General features: G+C 53.3%; 2 protein-coding genes across 2 annotated transcripts; one reads left to right on the top strand and one right to left on the bottom strand.

Annotated features, from left to right (window-relative positions):
- Window positions 1-7,211: 7,211 nt before the first annotated feature.
- Window positions 7,212-7,668, bottom strand: TRIVIDRAFT_218955 (uncharacterized protein; the record flags this gene model as incomplete). The annotated part of the gene is made up of 2 exons (XM_014103912.1): window positions 7,212-7,405; window positions 7,500-7,668. The coding sequence occupies 2 exons, from the start codon at window positions 7,666-7,668 to the stop codon at window positions 7,212-7,214; spliced, it is 363 nt and encodes a 120-aa protein (XP_013959387.1).
- Window positions 7,669-11,426: 3,758 nt separating this feature from the next.
- TRIVIDRAFT_229510 (uncharacterized protein) lies at window positions 11,427-13,373 on the top strand (the record flags this gene model as incomplete). Its single annotated transcript, XM_014103911.1, has 3 exons — window positions 11,427-11,710; window positions 11,850-12,782; window positions 12,855-13,373. The coding sequence occupies 3 exons, from the start codon at window positions 11,567-11,569 to the stop codon at window positions 13,371-13,373; spliced, it is 1,596 nt and encodes a 531-aa protein (XP_013959386.1).
- Between the last annotated feature and the right edge of the window lie 5,161 nt (window positions 13,374-18,534).

The raw sequence follows: 18,534 nt of genomic DNA, 5'->3' as shown, positions 1-18,534 counted from the left end.
GGGAATGGGGCAGCTTTGGATTGCAATTTGGTTTCGTTTTCGCACTTCGGAAAAGGGGCTCTGGCTGTGAGATACAGGCATACAGGCAAATATGTAGGTAGTGTAATGAATAACTGTATATTGGATGAACTTTCACCGTGTTGTTTTACGCCTTTGCTGCATGTCGGCGATTGTTGACATTTCGTGTTTTCCGTTGTCGTAGCCTTGTTACCCTAGAGTTGACGGTATATGTATACCTTTTCACCAAATCATTTTGCTTTAGTTGAGAGACTTCAATTAATACCTATGGATTTTGGTTTGGAATCGGTGGTCGGTTATTTGTATCTTGAGTATTCCTCAAGTTTTCTTCTTTGGGTAGCTGTTGTTTTCCGACATCTGCCACAATCTATAGGAACATCATCATTTTCGCGATCGACGAGCACCAACGTTTGATGAAAAAGTGGCACAAGAGAGTAAAATGTTGAAAGCAAAAACACGACTACAATGTAACCACTCCATATTAATTCCAATCGACATATCTATATTAATCTCAGGAAACACAGGAATAAAGGTCGTCAATGAAAGTCAGCCCTCAGCCAAGATAATTTGCCCAGGTAATTGAAATATAACCCCATTCCAAAGAACAACGCGTCCGCTTCAAACGACGACAGAGTATTAATTAATATACGACAATAACTGGTCCTTGTGAAATGATACTGAGTGTTTCTAGATTCTGCTTTGGAATATCATTATTCGTGATGGACTTGCATGAAACACCAAGCATAGATTGGTAGATACATACGAATAGCATGAACGCGCGAGGAGAGAAGAGAAGAACGAGGAGACTAATGTTTGGTCACCCGTATACCCCACGTTTTGCGCTTATGAGATGAGATATGTTTACCGTCTTAATGGGAATAAAGCTTGGAGACTTCAAGCGACACCGCTACAATGGTATTGACGAGTGTCTTACATTAGAGTTTCACCGAGACAACGCAAAACGAGGACTGAACTATACAGCCGGCACTGTAGAGACAGGGTATATAGATTTCAAATAACCAAGCAAACAAACATAACATTCACAATCTCGCAAATCCTCTGGGCACAAAAAACACCTCGCGCTTCTCACGAACGAAACAGCAGCGCAAAAAGCAGAACACCACTGCTTTGAATTCCCACACGCCATTTCCAGCATTCGCAACCGACAACCACAGGCATTCCAACGGGAACAAGCGGACACAGCAGCAAAACACGAACACTGATCCTTCCCCTTCAAGGGTGCTAAACGAGATTCTATCCTGCTGTTGGTCAGCCCCCCGACCTACAAAAAAAGGGGGGGGGGGGGGGGGGGGGGGGATGAAAAAACTACAAGTCACTCTCGGCTGTAGACTGTAGGACACCAGCCTTAATTCTTTCATTTGCCCTGCAAACCTCGCTTGGATCGAGTTGCGAATCCTGCACCAGGTTAAAGTTGGTAAACAGCCGAGGCCACTCCAAGATGCCTCGTAACGTGGAATCGATCCTCTGGCCAACTGCAGTCTGTGCCGTCTTGCAATATTGCATTTACCCGCCGCCATTCGTCCAATACAGGGTATCCTGACCTTCCTCTCAGGTAAAATAGAAGAAGGAAAAAAAAATATGGATGCGTGTTGGTCGTATGTCCCGATCACTTCACCGTAGCGCTATGCACGCTCACATCCCGTTTTTTTTTGCCTCTCTTTCTCCCGGGCCCAGCGTTGAAAAAGGCCGTTGTGTTAGTCCTCATGCCCAACACCACGATGGCGGGAAGAGCGGATGAAGCCGCCAACAGAAAAGGCATCTTCCCTTTGTGCATTTGCCATGATTCCTAGATGCCGTTGTGCCTAGTTGCCGCCTGTTCGCTTCATCCACAACAGCGCAAGTCTTGTGAGGATCCTCTTTGTATGCTGGCTGTGCCGTGGCGTGTCGTCGCGCTTGGCCGCCCGAAATGGCCGTGCCGAGGCCACAAAAAGAGGCCGGCCCAAAAACGAGACCGCACAACGACATCTGTTTGAAAAGAACGGTTGACGTATAAAGAAAGGCGCATTTCGCACTTCAACTTTTCCCCCATCTCAGATCGGAATCTGCCTTGGTTGAGGCGCGGATTCTGGTCAATCATGCTTGAGATGAATGACGATTTGGGGCCACAATTCGCTCATCCACCATGGCTCAATCAACACTAACCAGCACACATCACCCCAATATCCGAGACCGGGGCGAAGGGCAAATTTGCCATTCGATCCAATACCGTCGTCGAACGATGCCCATCGGCTCTCTAGCCACCTCGTTGACTAGCCGGGAACCAAGACTGCACGCCCCCCTCCGTCTAAAGGAACCTTGCTGGATGTCTCCTCCTCCGAGTCATCTTCTTCCAATTTCATACGGAGTACATCCTGCTCTCTAAACAGACTAAGGAAAAAGCCTTGGCCACTCTTTGGTATTGACCACGAAGGTGAATTTGATTTACCCAAGTGGGGGAGATGGAGAGGGGGGGTGTTGGCGTTTGTCAAGTCTAAAAACGATCGAGGGAAAATCCATGTTGGTCAACCAACAGCAGAAAAGGACGCTGTTTTCATTCCTGTCAGATGGGGCGAAAGTAAGAAAAGAAAAGAAAAGAAAGAGTATGAGAGAAGAGGAACAGCAGGGCTTTCGGTGATTCGGGAGGGAGCCAACACGGACGATGAGAGCTCTGTGGTTCGCCTTCGCCTCCGCCTTGATCCAGCGGAGAGTTTTGGGAGGCAACAAGTCGCCGCCATGCAATCGAACTACCGGCAGGACTTCGTTGAGCGCGATCCATCCAGAGGCCCGGAGATCTACGAGAAATGACAGCGTTGGTGTGGTGCCCTACCCGCGCCCGTAGCTAGACGTTATAACGTTGCGCCGATGGGTTTTTGTTGGCTTGAGATCCGCGAGTGGGAGATTAAGAAGATAAGATATTGGCCATCGTTGGTTTGAAATTGTAAACTCTTCGTATGAATGACCGTGTATACTCTTCTGGCTCGCAGTTGTCAATGGAAGAGTGACAGACGCACTTGCGACCTAGACAACAGGGAAAGGAAGTGTCATGTCCGTAGTATGGTATGATGGAATTCTGGACTACTCGTACTCAGTGGTCCTAGACTGTTACCACATATCTTCCAAGGACTTTGCCCCTTTTGTCAACTTAGGGGAGTAAGAACCTACCTGCTTGTAATGATGAACCCAGTCGACCTTTGGCGGAAATATCCCGTGATAGAGACCGGTGTCAAGCATCCACAGTCTATCTCGTCGACGGAAGCGAAAAGAAAACGGCCCTTCTGCCCCATGGCAAAGCAACTTGGGCGACTCATGATGGGGGGGACTGGGAAACTATCCACAATGGCCGATAGACTTGAAAGACGCACTGCCCACTGGGCGTTACTTGTCACTCATCTTCTCGCTTGGCACTTCCTCGCTTGGATTAGACTACAAGCCTCATGAAGAATGCAAAGGCTCTCGCCCCCTCTTTTCTCCGGAACCCCCTCCTTTAGATACATACAACGATGCACGGAGGCGTAGATAGCCGGCAATTGTTGACTGGCTTGGTCATTTGCTATGACCATGTCTCCCTTCTTGGTCTTGCTTTGGATTGCTCGGAGAGTGTGGGTGTGCGGGCATCCAATGATCGCCATCGAGAAGACGCGGCACCCGCACGATAGGCACGAGCGCTGTTCTCGGCTTTTGGTGACATCCGCCTAGATCCATCAGAAAAAGAGCATGGCGCACTTCGTAAAGAAGCTAAGACGTGCGGGTGATGTGCAATCGGCGTTTGGGCTAGATATCCGCTCCCTAGAGCGGGAGCCTCTCGCCGGTACAGATGATGCTCCGTGATTTGCTCCATTACTTTGACAACATCACAGGCAGCGGATGGGCTTCCATCCATCCATCAGGCAGATCTGGAAGCGGGGGAGGACTCGAGTCAAGATGGATGGAGTAGCGTGATTCCTTGAGTGCTATTGGCTGGCTGGGTTGAATGCTGCTCGTAATCATCTCATACGCTTGCAAGGAAAGGGCTGGCACTGAGGTGAACTCGGCAGCAAATTGGGCAACGCTGAGCCGTGAATTACACCGTGGGCTGCAGAGGTTGGCGCCAAGTGGGCAGCACCGGGTGCGGCTTTGGCCCGTGAGCTCCGTGAGAGGCAAGAAAAGCACGCCCCCAGAAAGCAGCCCCATGGCAGATTTGCAACCAGGGATAGGGCATAGGGCGAACTAAGCAGGTACAAGTGAGTGTTAACAGCAAGGGATCACGGATGGGGCATGTTAGAGGACATCCAGGGGGAGGTGGAGTTGCTTCGTCGAGTTCATCCTCCTCTCTCGCACATCAAGCATCGACCGTTGATCGGAGCGACAAAAGTACCAAAGCACATATGTCCCTAGAGATGGGCAAGGCTCTGCGGAGTTCCTAGCGGTCGGATGGAGTCAAGATACTGTAGTAGAGTAGTCAAGAGCCCAGTGTCCGGCATCATCCCATTTGTCAGTGTCTCCACCCACATGAACGTTGCAAGAACGAGCGATAGAAGAGAACCAATGGAAGGATGATGAAGCGGTGCTGTCATTCGCGCTGCCCTCATTTTCTCCAAGCATGAGCCAGGATGTGTATGGGCCGAAACCGCAAGCGCTTGAGTTCTGAACTCAGGGCTGATCGCCTCTGTTCCTGAGCCTGATCGTTACCTCTCATTCGACACTCTAACTCGACACAGAGCGAATTCATCAGATCCAGTGTTTGCGTGGCAATCCTCAACATGCCTGAGCCGTCTCATCCCGAGGGGAATGGCCCTAGCGTGACAAGACAGGTGGTCAGCACTCTGACTCCTCATCTGAGGAGAGGCTAGGCTAGCTAACAGTGTGACTCGTCTCGCCATAGAGTTTGTATGGAAGACTACTCAAGTCATGACCTCATAACCGAAGTCCCTGGTTAAAAATCTTGAAGTATAGTTCGCATGTGTAGTAAGTACCCTTCTTCAATAGGCAGGTACTACTGGGTTTACCAAAGGTGAGTATATTCAAGAATACTGTGCAGGGGGCATTGAGATTGACCGGGAAAGGAGGGTGTACAGTGTCGTCGCGAGCGCAAATGTTGATGGGTGCTGGTGCTGTGCCTAGCTACCTCTCAAGTAGATCAAGGGTGGCCATGCTAGCAGATCACAAAGAGGCCTTTGAGTGGCGAAACTGCAGGCTTGCAGATGGCACACTGCAGGGGAGGAGAAGTAATGCAGCCAAGGTGCAGGATTTAATAGCGCAATCAAGTGAGAATTGATTACGCGGCGGAATCCCCTTGAGTTGTTGAAGAGATACGAGATGGGCAAGTTGGCTACCGGCTATCTCACGCTTTAACGCCTTGCGGCGGACGTCGTAGAAGTATATTGTTTGATTTCTCAACCATGGTTCGTCAACAATCAGGAGCCAGCAAGCTGACAGACCATGCAGGATGCAGACACATGGAAAAAAGGAGATTGAAAACGAGTGTGTGAGTGGAGAGGCACGGGAACAGAGGGCGAGAAGAGCCAGCCACAGCAAGGCCCAACAATCCGGTAGCGCCCAGCTTGCATACACATATGAATTATCCAGATCGATTGCAAGGTCACACAGAGCTAGCGAGTCGAGTAAGGCAAGCACAACTTCTGTTTTCCAGCGTATCATTCGATCGTTGGTCGCCTCGCGGCTAACGGGATGACTTGTACACGCGGCTGGAGCAGCCAGGTGCGGTAGATTCTTTGAAATACAACAGAAATGGGGTAGAGCCACTGTAGAAATGGCTGCAGAGCCGGCGCTTAGATGTGAACAACAACAATGATTAGCAAACGTGAGGATCCGCCATCGAAATAGCCGCCGGCTAGGCCACCTGATGAACGATGACAGGTAGAAACAGAAAACCCGCCCCAGATATCCGCAACGGCGATAACGCAGAGGCGTGGGAAATGCGAAAGACCTGCGCTCAAAGAAGAAAGAGGCGCAGAAACGAGATACTTCTGGCAGGGCAGATGCGTGTTGGTTGGGACACAACGTTTCATGCCTCTGACCAACAGCGGCCGAGTGCGAAGAGCGCAAATCACGCAAACAAGGACAAGAAGAGGCAAGGGGAGAGATCAGGGGCAAGAAAGGTCACTGGCGACAACCAAATTGTACTGACGGCGTTTTACTTGCGCGAGTTGGCGAATAGAATGACGACAGTGGCATTTCTCAAACGGCACCAAGTAAGGCAGGCTGTGGGATGGCTCAACGCAAGGCTGTCTTGATGGGTTTGTGCTTTGCAGAGGTCTCTCAGTGCGGCCAGGCAGAGTAAGGCCGCCGCCAGGGGCCGCAGATCGTGCAGAAGTGCAGTAGACCTCGTAAAAGAAGCTGAATCCAAGTATTCGCGTGACGGAAATGCGTGAAGCCCCGGAGAAACACCAGATGGGCCGAGGCCAAGACAGCAATCGCAGGAGGCAAAGCAGCAGCTGAGCGCTGAATGCGGCACCGAGAGCCCCCCGACAGCGGTGCCGCACAGAAGGCGGACATGAGAAGAGAAAAAGGGTGTTGGCCAAGAGACAGGTCAGTATCAGGATATGCTTGGTTGTGTGTTGGCTGTGCAGGAGGAACGTCTGTAGTTACAGCACAGGCTCGCTTATGGCGCTGTCGGTACCCAATGGCAGGCCCTTTCACAGCGGGTAGACGCGCGCGTAGGTGGTCTGCTTCGGGCCTAGCGCGTAAATCCGGAGAGGTCGCCCATTGGCTAGGCAGGGGCTGTGCGGCCACTCGCAGGGATTCCTGGCCAGTGGAGGGGGCGTGCGCTGCTCTTGGGCCAATGCGAATCGACTGCATCCTTGCTAGCGCGTCCCGACGGGACGGATCGCACTATCTTAGTGCGCAGTAGAGCAGTGGAGCGCTGCGCCATCAGATGAGTGGCCAGACGCGGGGCCGAAGTCTCTTGTTTCGTCCGCCTGAGCCAGCAGTGCGACAGCGAGAAAAAAAAACTGCTGCGTCTCGGCCAGATTGGTCTGCCCCCTACCCGGCCTCCAAGTCGGATCATACATGCACATGGGCTGGCCTATCCCTCTCGGCATCTTTCTCCCTATTGACGGCCTTGCTTGGGCAAGTGATTCATTCATCCCACTTCGGGTTTCCCCTCCGTCGTACTGCCACCACTCAAATGCGTGCAGATAAGGGCATGGGAGACGGTGTGGCGCCACCGCCCATTCACTGTCGTCAGTCGGCGGTCATCTCTCCGACTCCCCAGGCTGGCCCTCCACATTTTGTGATGTGCCGTAATTGGAGCTGCGGTGCGACCATTCTGGAAGTGTCGAGCTGTGCGGGCAGCAGGAGCCAGAGACAGCCTTGGCTAACGGCACAGGGACCTGGAGTGTTGGCACGATCGCGCCGGCAGTGCCATGAGTGCCATGAGTGCCATGGGCTACCATAAGTGCCATGAGTTGCCATGAGCAGCCATGAGGGCCATGCATCTCGTTGGTGAGCTCTACAGCGGAAACAAGGAGAGACAGACCAACCGCAACCGTTGGCCACCAAACTGCACTGCACATCCCAAGCCCAGGCATCTTCCTCGGCCACTGCCACAAAGAGCACCACTGCTTCTCGGACGAAGTCCGCGTAGTTCCCCATCCGGACTGGCTTGTTGTGGCCTAGAACCAAAAGTTCATTACTCCGCCGCCGCGACATTTGAGAATGGCACGGTACGGTCCCGACAGCGTGGAAATTGAGGCAGGGTTGCTGCGTTGATACAACTTTGGACGGGGGTATCGGGCAGGATAGGATGCGACGTTTGAAATCTCGAGCAATGCGTACAGGTGGGCCACGACGAGTCCCTATCCGAGCCACTTGTTCTTCTCAAGCACCGAGTAGTCCTGTCTGTTTGTCATGTTCCTCGCGCTTAGGCCTTAAGCTTGACTCGGTCAATGGTTGACGGGCTTAGCTCCCTCTAAACGTGAACGCCGCACTGTCCGAAGTGGGACTTGGATATCTCACCAAGTGTAAACCAAACCAAGAGCTGAGCGCTAGCATCTTGACAAGCAGCCGTGTCTGAAACATGGTCTGAATTATAGAGAGTGGAATGTTATTGTACCTCTTATAAGAAGACCGTAGAAGGAAGCAAAGGAAGCAAAGGCAAACAGTAGCAGCAGTAGCATACTCAGACATTCTGCTGGTGTTGAAGAATGGCTGGCGTTTGATTGAGGAACAATGCTGCGCTAGAGGCGTCGAGAGTGGTTTTGCGAAACTGTGCGCCTCAGCACGGAGCGTGTCGTGGTCGGCTTCCGCTTCACTAGTTCGCCTTGGCACTTATTGAAATACACAATTGCCCAGGCTAGCAGGCCATTGAATGATGTGATGCGGTTGATTGAATGTCGTGTGAATGAGCGAGCGACAGACTTAGCATTCCCTTGGCTAACAGCCACGATCCACCAGACGGACGCCGGGCAGCTTAATTGATCAGCACTTTGGTGCCGCCGTGCCCCTTTCAGGGGTATCCATTCGATAGATACTGGCGACTCTCGTCATTTTACAGTTTGTATCTGGGCAAACCCACTGATCGGAGCCGGGCGGGGAAGAAGCGTCGATGAGCGTACCTCGTACGCACGATACTAATCGTAGACGGTGGATTAGACAACTAGTCCACTATGTAATAAGCATACATAGTATGCCACCGCCTTCCGATCGTACGCGAACGTCACCCACGACGGGCATTAGCTAGCTGGCTTCCATGATCGTCTCTCTTGCAAGCCGATTGCGGGTAAGTGGTCCGGAGACTCTGTCGGGGACATTCGTCTAGCCATCGATGCTAGCTCACTAGACGCGGAGTAGAGGCTTTTGAGACTTTGTCGCTGTGCTGGCACAAGGACGCTAGCGGCACTGTGAATGAGATGCTAGCTTGAGCAAGTACTCGTATCAAAGGGCACAAGACACAATCGAACGCTAGCCATGGCGTAGGACACCATGGCTTCCATTGTGGGATGGATTTTGCGCTCGAGTTACCGCGAGCTCTGGCGGGCCTAGCAAGCAAGCATCGCCGCAGAGGGTTTGCGCGCAGCAGGCGCTGTAGCAGAGTGTAAGCTGTGCCGTAGGCCTGAAATACGGAGTTGGTGGTAAGCTGTCAATCTCGAAGCAAAGGGGCCGCAGTTTGGGCCGCACTGTGGATGAAGGTCAAAGGCAGTGCTGAGCTGGGTTCTGGTCAAGGCAGACTGGACGAGATTTGCGCTTTACTGCCTGCACGAGTACGAGTACAGTAGCAGCACACGCATTACAGCACCTGCGCAGGTACTCGTACTTGGTGGTTTCTTTCCGCCGGCTGTCGCGATATTGGCGCGGAGTCCGGAGTAAGGCAAGGCACGGGTAGGGAGTACAGACAGGTACGCTCCTGCGGCCAGGACGAGCCGTGGAATGAATGTCCAACGTCCCCGGTACTAAGTAGCTCCAGCGAGTACTTTTATCCGTTAATTTCACCGGCCGAAGCCCTGGTACCTCAATTGTACAGATACCGCCAAGGAAGGAGTCTGCGAAAAGTGCCGAGGCCAAAAGAGCGTGAACCATTACTACAGTACGTACAGGTAGCACGTCCAGCCAGAGGAAAGGCGCTAGCCCTGTTGAGGCAGCCACTTCAGCCAAAACAAAACAGCCCTAAACTCGCCTGAATTCTGATTTCCAATTCTCCACAGCAAGCGGATCCTGATCTCTGCCACTCGAAGCTATTGAGGCTCCCTCACTTTCTGCCCATCTGTCACATTCATGCTAGCAGAGCGCTCGCTAGTACGATCTCGGCAATCGCTGTGTCTGTCTTTTGCTCTGCCTCTGATGTGATGCGCTGGTCTCTGCCCTATGCCGGGGGCTTGATCTGCTAGCCCACGAATAACTTGCGCACCCTCAGCCTGCCTCCAGCTGGTCCCTCGTGGCGGCTGCCTCTGCCTTGGATACGATCCCCCCCCGCCGTTATTTCGAATCTTCTTTGCCGCCTCTTTCGAGCCTGCTGAGATTTCAGAGAGATTAAGTTGTTCCTTTTCTTTCCACCGGCTGCATCGGGCTCCTACGGTATCTCGCTGCTGCTTTGGCCCGCCTGATGATGCTACATCCAGTTAGCCTCGACGCAAATTCGTGATGGGTTGAGGGCTGGCGGGCCTGCTTTTAGAGATGGCAGGAGATGAGCCAGCTTCTACAGGGACCACTTGATTGTGGACTCACCTCAAACCGTTGGAAATATATCTCGACCGTATTGCGAGACGACTTACCGGATACGTCAGTGGCACCTCGGAACGTTTCATTTTCATCTCTCAGCTGCCCCAGGTAACCTTGTGTGTACGAGTATATGCTCACCTTAGCACCTTGGGTAGACGTTATCCATCATCTGGCACAACCCCTCATGCCCTGCCTTTCGTCTTGTGTGGCTCTTGCTAGGCCAGAGACGCAAGCTTCCGTCATCCAGCCGTTATGACCCGAGGCCGTGATGCAACCAGAAAACGGCAAATTAGGTCTGATATTGGGGCACATTGGCAGTCGCCCGTGCTCACTGATCTCTACCTAGTAGTCCGGGAGATGGCAAATTCATCATGGTCCTAGTGTCCCCGCTACTATTGATTGTTCTCTGCCTTCATCTGCTGCTTATTACCTTGCTATTGTCATGTGCCCACCGGATACGCTTGATTTTACACTCGTCGCACTCGATACAGAGGCACACGGAGTCTCCTGGAGAAGGCCCGCGCACGCCCCTACCGTTTCTCCATCGAGGCCCTGCAGCCATCTCGAGTTCTGCACGCCTCGGCGGCTATCTCATGCACAACAGTGTCTCCCACTGTATGTACATTATCCACGGCCAGCCCTGTCCGTCGTGACCAGGGACCCTGGCCCAAGCCATACAACTCTAACGACACTCCCCGAAGCCCCTGGTCAACTAGGATCTGACGCTTGATCCCTGCGCCAGGTAGCACACGCTAGGCCACGTCTCGTACTTGCACTGATTCCCGTGCTTGTCGACTCACGGCCCTGGATCCTGGAGAGCTCTCACCCGGCTTTTTGATCTGAGCCTCCTCCATTTATACAAAAAGTCTTGCCATCTCCTGTTCCTGTCGTCCTCACAAGACTCTCTTTCCTCATCTGCCGTTTCTGCACCTGTCCTGGCTCCCCCCGCTAGATCATCTCCAACTTTATCGTTATACCTTTGACCAACCACGGCCGCGGCCAAGGTAGGCAGATTTCTTCAACTTTTGGCGGCTCGCTCTGCTGTTGCAAACTTCCCACCCCTCCTCCGCCTCCAATTCATCTTCTCTCAAATACATAAACGTGCCGCGTTACGAACGGTTTCCTTCTTCTCACAAGTCGGTTTATCCTTTCATTTTCCCACCTTGCACTCTATTCTCCTCTTTGGTCTCCCCCTTGGCACGCCGTCCAAGGTACCAAGTCATCTGTCATCTGTCATCCGTCATCGGCTTTTGCGCCATCGCAAACAACTTGCTGTTGGAAAAGCCTGCTTCGCACGCTCTGCAGCTGCATTGCCGCCGCTATCCAACCAAAGAGTGTCCTTGGCTGTGTTTTTTTTAAACGCCCAAGGAGCCCTACCCAACGTGCCGCTTGCATGAACATGGTAGAGCAACAACAGTATATTCCTGCAGGTCTACCACACACAGGTGACCTGGCAGGATCCCACGGCTTGTCTGAGGCCAGATCCATCGCGCCTGCAGGCACTTCAGCCTATCCAGAAGTGGCCCCCTTCTCAGCAGTGAGTCTTGCTTGCCTTTTCCCTTTTTTACGCAGCGAGCCCCCCAAAAGAGATGAATGCTTGATCCTCTCCCCTCTCCCCTCTCCGTTTCTCCGTCTGCTCGCCATGGTTGTAAGCTTACCAATCGCCAATTTCGCAGGTCTCTTCTTTCAACATCCCTGCCCCGTGCGACTCTAGCCTTCTCACTCCCATCTCCACGACCAGCTCTCCCCCACTCCATCAGATCCGCAAATTGGCACCGCAGTATCCTCCTCCTCCTAGCACCCCTTATACCCAAGTGCCAACCCCTCCTGGAAGCTCCAAGATGTATCACCAGCCGTGGAACAACCAGTTCGACATGCACAACCAGGGCGCGCAGAGCGGCTCGCCCTTGAGTAGCCAGGTGCCGGTGGCATCGGACTTCTACATGCCTGAAGATCGCCGCACGCCCAACCCTCCGACAGAGCCCTATTTCGGGTCCTTCAGCGTATCTGAGGGCCCGGAAACTCAGTCAATCCACCACCAGGGACCGCCGTCATACTATGTTCCAATGGAGATGGGCAACCAAAACTCCATGATGATACGCGAACCCCGTCACCTGCCCATGGAGCCGCACCCCCGTGACGGCTCTCAGCCATCATCTCTGCTCGTGCAGCCTCACTCATCGCATTTTCATAGCATTCGGCGGGCCAGCACAGACGACCGCAGCTACAGCAGTCGTGCCGATACCGTTCGCCGCTCCTCCAGCGGCTCTCCTCGTCGACGCTCTGCGACTCAGGGCAGCACGCGAGTGAAGAAGTCAAGGTCCTCCAAGAGGCAGGGTGCTTCTCTTCGCAGCCAGACCGAGCCCGGCGATGAGCACAAGAACTGCTTTGGCCAAGAAGTCCCTCCTCCCATCAAAAAGGGGTGCCCCGAAGAGGAGCGCTGCATCTTCGAGTCTCGATGGAAACACCGCAACCAGCGGGGACAAGACATGTGGGATAGCATCCAAGCCGACTTTGAGAAAAAGTTTGGCAAGAAGCACGGCAAAGAAATGCTCCAGATGAAATTCAAACGCGGTCGATCCAAATTCTATGACTGGCTTGACGAAGACGTAAGTACAGCTCCACCGCGTTATTGCCTTTGAAAATGCATGCGACGCTAACCATTTTGTCTCACCAAACAGGTCAAGTTACTGCAAGCCGCTTTCAAGAGGTACGAGAGAGAGAGATATCAAAATATCCTCAACTACTTCCTTGAGATGGGTGGTTCCCGAAACATGCTGTTGAGCGCCAGCGACATTGAGATCAAGATTGTCAATGACCTGAAATGGGAAGATGCCATATACATCGAAGGCATCGACGAATGCATCCGCCGCCGCCGCAAGACCATTGTTAAGAAACGCTCCACCGGCCGAGGAGAACCGGGCGGGGACGTTACCGTGAGCGATGACATGCTGCGGATTTCCCAGACGCCCCACAACGAAGACGATGTGATCAACCAGGTATACGCCGCTCGACGCGATCGCTGGGATGAAGACATTGCTTCTGTAAACGGCGAAATGATGGATTCACACCTGTGGGAGAACCGGGCTCCCATGAAGTTGGAGCCTGACACCTTGCACAGCAGCACAAGCAGCCACCCCATTGGCGGCCCTTGTATCCGGCCGGTCTCAGTGTACCACCCAGCACCAAAGGCAACTTGATGCGGGCTCTTGTATGGCATGGGACATGGCACGGCAGTGTCTAACGGGATGGGACGGCACTGGATGGATGGCTTGGCTGAAGGCTTGGGACGGGAATGCCCGAGACGTCTCTTTTGTTTCATTGGTTAGAATGCTTCAATCTTCTCGACGAAGAACCACCACTCCTTTTGGATCACCCACAAGTTTCTTTTTTTCTTTTCTTTTCTTTTTTTTTTTTTTTTTTTCATATTTCTGTGTTATTCGTCTTTGTCTGTATTTTCCCATTTCCCCTGGTTATCTTTCTCTTCACCTGGTACCTTTAATTTCTTATCTTGTTCATTTCTATTTCTAACTTTCTTTTTCTCCTTCCTCTTATTGGCGGTCGAACAACCAAGGAATTGGGGGGAAAACTCGGGACGGCTCAAGACGGATACAATCTCACGATACGCCTGGATGCATCATGTTGGCTTACTGAAATTATGTTGCCTTGCCTATAGGCACTCGGTCCTTGGGACAGAAAAAATACAATCGCATAGATGATTAATCAATACAACCTCTACACTTGACCAAACAAGACTATTGCATTGCGTATATGTGACTGAACCGGCGTGTACAAGATAGTACGAGATAGCTGCGGGTGGCATCGGAGTTGGAGGGCGGCTAGGCAAGGTAGCAGTGCTACAATCAATGGATGGGATATTTTGCATTACCTATGCCGTCTGTATGTGTCCGACGTGTTGATGAAGGCGAACTTGTGGGCCGGCATCGTCGCTGCAGATGAAGCTCTGCTAGCTGGCGGGGATTCTCCTACGTGGCCGACTTTGCGCACCTTGAAACAACGCAGAATGGCGGAGAAGCATCACTAAGCAAGACGAGCGCTCGACGAGTGCTCGACAAGTGCAGGTCTGGATGCGCACTGTACGGCATATACTGTGTGCTGGCCACGGGAAGCGTAATTCTGCCCAAGGCGGTACCGAGTACCTACACATGCCCTTCGGAGCTGTTGCTCGGCCCCGGCCGTGTGCATTCGAGAACACACACGACCATATGGGAATGGGCTGTTGTGTCCGCAGCGCCACCGTCGCCAGGTCCTTTTGTCCTTTTTTTCCCCCTCTGTGCGAGCCACGCCCTCCGAGCAAGACAGGTGAGTACAGTACATTACTAAGAGAAAAAAAAATGAAAGAAAAAGAGAAAAAAACAAGGGGGGCGACCAGGTTGCAGCATGTCGAAATGCAGGGCTAGGTGAGATGGCCAGGCATCTCGTCCATTCATGGCATCGAAGAGGCGCCGAGCGGACACCGTCAGGCAGGCAGGCATGCAGCTGCGGGCTGGCTGGCCAATTCGCAGCGAGACCACACCACCAGTTCCCAATTCTCGGGATCGCGCCTTGCCCGTCGCAGAAGAGGCTGCATCACGAACCCTGGAAGGGGGCAAAAGGACGACGAGGGGGAGGTGAGAGGATATGTCGCATGTACGGAGTACGGAGTGCGAGTACAGGTGCACAGTACAAGGGATGGGAGGTCGAAGCAAGGGAGGAGGGGAGAGGGAGACGCAAGGGAGATGCGGCTCTGTGCTCTTGGTTTCTTTTTTCTGTGCGGCCGAGATTGAGCTGATGGGGTGCTTGTCTTTCCCTGCTGCCGAGGCGTCTTGATTTGTCTCGGTGTTTGGGGCCTTTTATTCATCCAGTTGAGCGTCTCGCTGGCGGTGCGGCGGGCAGCTACTCGGTAGCTTTTCAGCTGCACAGTACGCCATGTGCCGCCAACGCCGGTTTTCCACACTGTATCAGGTACTTTGCACATGCAGACGTACGGAGTACAGACATACAGACATGCGCCTGCCCAGCGCCCAGCCAAACACAAACCATGCCGCCTGCCTACCCCCCCGTTTGCACAGTACGGATTCCTTGAGTCTTCAGGCCGCGGCATTCTTCTCGTACATCCGTGGCTCCCCTTGTTCCGGCGCTCGCATTTGCCCACCGTCCTTGTGCTCCATGCTACCTTGGAGCAATGGCACGCTCTCGCCCCAAACTTTTTGGCCTGTGCCGCTTCCCCATCAGCGTCAGGTTGATGGGCTGAATGGCGGTACTACTCCAATGCTCGTACTACTACTCTACGGTATGTTGTGCGTCGCTTGCTCCTTTTCCTCTTTGGGCGGAATGGCGCCAGCAGATTGACAGGACTTCCCGTCTGAGAGATGGCCCTACTTGGGTAGGATTGCGGGAAAACCGCCGGCGCAGAGCTATCCAAGAGATACCCCAAGCATGGCGATTTCGTGTTTCCGCGCGCTGTCCCGTTTGGCTCATCACGACAAGTCAATGCGAGATGGGTTTGCCACGAGGGTGGTCAGCAGCACATGGATAGCCTGGAATCGCATCGCTTAGGAACCTGCTACGATCGCTGTAGCCTGTACTATAGCCCTCCAGGCCGAGCCTTGACGCTGTCCTGCCCGGGGGGGCCAGTGAGTTCAGGAACGGCTGGGGCTGGGGGTCCGGGCTTGAGAACCATGATCTGTCGAGATGCGCTAGGCGGGAGGAAGCACCATTGCTGTGCTGAAACCCGGATGCTGGGGCGGGAAAGACGGCCCCCGGCTCTTTTATTTGCCCATTTTTGCAACGTGAATCCTTTGGCGCTTCATCTGTCACTTTGCGAACGGCACATGACGCGAAGGATACGATACAAGAGATAGGGTGTCAGATGCGCCCACAATGCAATGTCTAGGTCTACAGTAGGGCGGAGGCGCGATTCGGAGCTCGCTAGGACGACAGGTCGATCTGCCAACCGGTCTCCAGACGTTTAGCCGCTGCAAGACGGTGGACTCGGACACTGCAGTGCTACTTGTGTCCTCGATGCGCGTTGCCATTCCGACGGCCCTGTCCCCTTTGCTGCTGGCATTGTTTTCTTCTTGCTGTTTGCACTTTTGCCTGCATTTTCGGGCGGGTTTCGCGGATGAGCACAGCCGCACAGTACGGAACACCCATGCCTCGCCCACCGCCCCTCCGTCCCGACAGTCTGGAAAATGACGCGGTGGAAAGTGGATTCGCAATTTGGGGTCCAATGAAGCAGCAAAACAAGTCAGAACGATTGGAGGGCATGACTGACGGGGAGTAAGGGGTTGCCCTGCTCCCTTCGTTCTCGCTTTCCCTCCCCCCTTGCCTCTGCGCTTCTCCCCCAATCCCCCTCCTCGAGCGAGCTCAGGAATCCAACGTTTGGTGTGTATATGCGGCGGCGTGACGTATTCGGAGGCCAAATGGGCACTTCGGCTGGCGGCCGTGCGTTTTGCTCTTGTTAACGGCGCGCCCCGGCCGGTCGATCTACGGGTCGCAATGCGGAGCCCGTGTCATCCTGGACGGAGTAGCGCTTCAAAAGACCGAAAATGGTTCCATCAGCCAAGATGGTCCTACTACAAGTATGTACACAGCGCTGAGGACGGCCGCCGAGGCTAATTTGGCCATTTGTCCATTTATGGCCGCGGACGGAGCACAAGAGCACAAGAAGCCCAGCGGCATGCAGACTACGGCACATATGGGCGGATACTACGAGTGCAGCAGCGTACAAGCAAGCATTCACGGAGCAGTCCTATTCGACGCGGTCCATATCCATGAAATACAAGTATCATCAAGACGGCCCTTCGTATACAGATTCGCAGGGATTGTAGGGCCTGGCGAAAGAGCCAGTCCAATTTATCCACCTGCACACTCGCAGGAATGATGCAAGCATACGTGTACTTGCAGTACCATGTGCTACGTGACAAGCGAGCATCCTGAGCTCTGCTGAGCAGCTTCTCGAACATGGCACAGAGCCCGTGACGAAGCCTGAAGACGGCGGACGGGCTGCGGCATGGGACGCGAAAGTGCCGGTGACACACACATCCATGCCTCTGTCGTCTACTTTGTGGAGTAATTGCCCTGGCCGGACAAGGGAAATCCAAGTGCAATGCCAATATCGGATGAACGCAGGCGAGCGAACACTACGGGGCGATGGCTACAGGACAGGACAGGGCCATCGGAAGAAAAAGGCAGAAAGACCAGACAGACAGCAGCAGGTTGCAGTGGCATGGCATCTGCATCTTGCCCCCCCCGACCGTGCCGTTTGCTGCTCGGGAGTTGTTTTGGGGGGCTTCAGGGGTGAGTGGCCCCGGGTAGCAACGAGGTGCCGAGCGTGGGCGGAGAATGGCGCCATGTGCTGAGATTTGCGCAGCGCAAATGGCGGTGCAATGTCGAGTTGGAGTTGAAAGTCGCAGTCTTGGTGACGACGATCCACTTGGCGATGAAATCAGAGAAGGCACCGCAAACTACAATTTGGATTTCAAAGCATCCATGTTCGTCCGCTCTGCAGCTGTGTACGGAGTATATCGAGGTCTATATCCGGCCTGCATGTCACTGGCTGGCTGACGCTTCGCCTCGCAAGCGATGGCTGTTGGCCGTACGTATCAGTCGCCCGAACTGGAAATTGTTTGGAAAGGATGCCATCTATCGACAGAGGAATGACGAGCCATTGCAACGCTGCTTATTATTAAAGGATGAATTGAAATCCGAATGTTGTTTGCAAAGCAAAAGGCCCGTGACAACGAGAATGATTACTAGAAGGCGGATTACGCTACGCTGGCTCTATATCCGTGCTGCTACGGATCTGCGCCTCCCGCAGATGGACTGACGGGGTACCTTGGCGATAGCTTGCAGGGTCCGTCCGTGCCTGAATGATGCGCTTTGCTTGCCTTTAATGTAGCACCGCGCGGACTAGTCGAGCCGGAGTGAGAAGCTTCTTTTGTCGCTCGCCCAATGCACCACTTGGTGACAAAAGAAGTGGTGCATTGTTATATCCCTGTGATCTTCTTGCGCTAACAGAAAAGTGGTGATGGGCCGATAATTTTGCTACCCCATATTCCTTGGGCGAGAATCATGGGGGAAACGTCGAGGAGAGACAAAATAAGCTGTGCATCTAGTCCTTGTGGTTTTCCCGCGCTAGCAACGAATGAAACGGAACGGATATTTCTGTCACCCCATAGTAATCTGCATAAGGCGACAAAAGAGATGATGCTGTCAAGGTCACGCTTGGCTGATATGAGCCATCTCAGCCACCGGAACACAAACCCCGTTCGTTTCTTTTTGATCCATGCACTATCCAGTTAGCCTCCCGATTCTTTGCGGAAAAAATAGAAGGACATGACATCTTCTTGCGCATTA

The sequence above is a fragment of the Trichoderma virens genome (assembly GCF_000170995.1).
Source record: "Trichoderma virens Gv29-8 chromosome Unknown TRIVIscaffold_3, whole genome shotgun sequence".
In the NCBI taxonomy this organism is placed as follows: Eukaryota; Fungi; Ascomycota; class Sordariomycetes; order Hypocreales; family Hypocreaceae; genus Trichoderma; species Trichoderma virens.
Note: the sequence above shows the minus strand (reverse complement) of the source record. Positions and strands in the feature narration are given on the sequence as shown.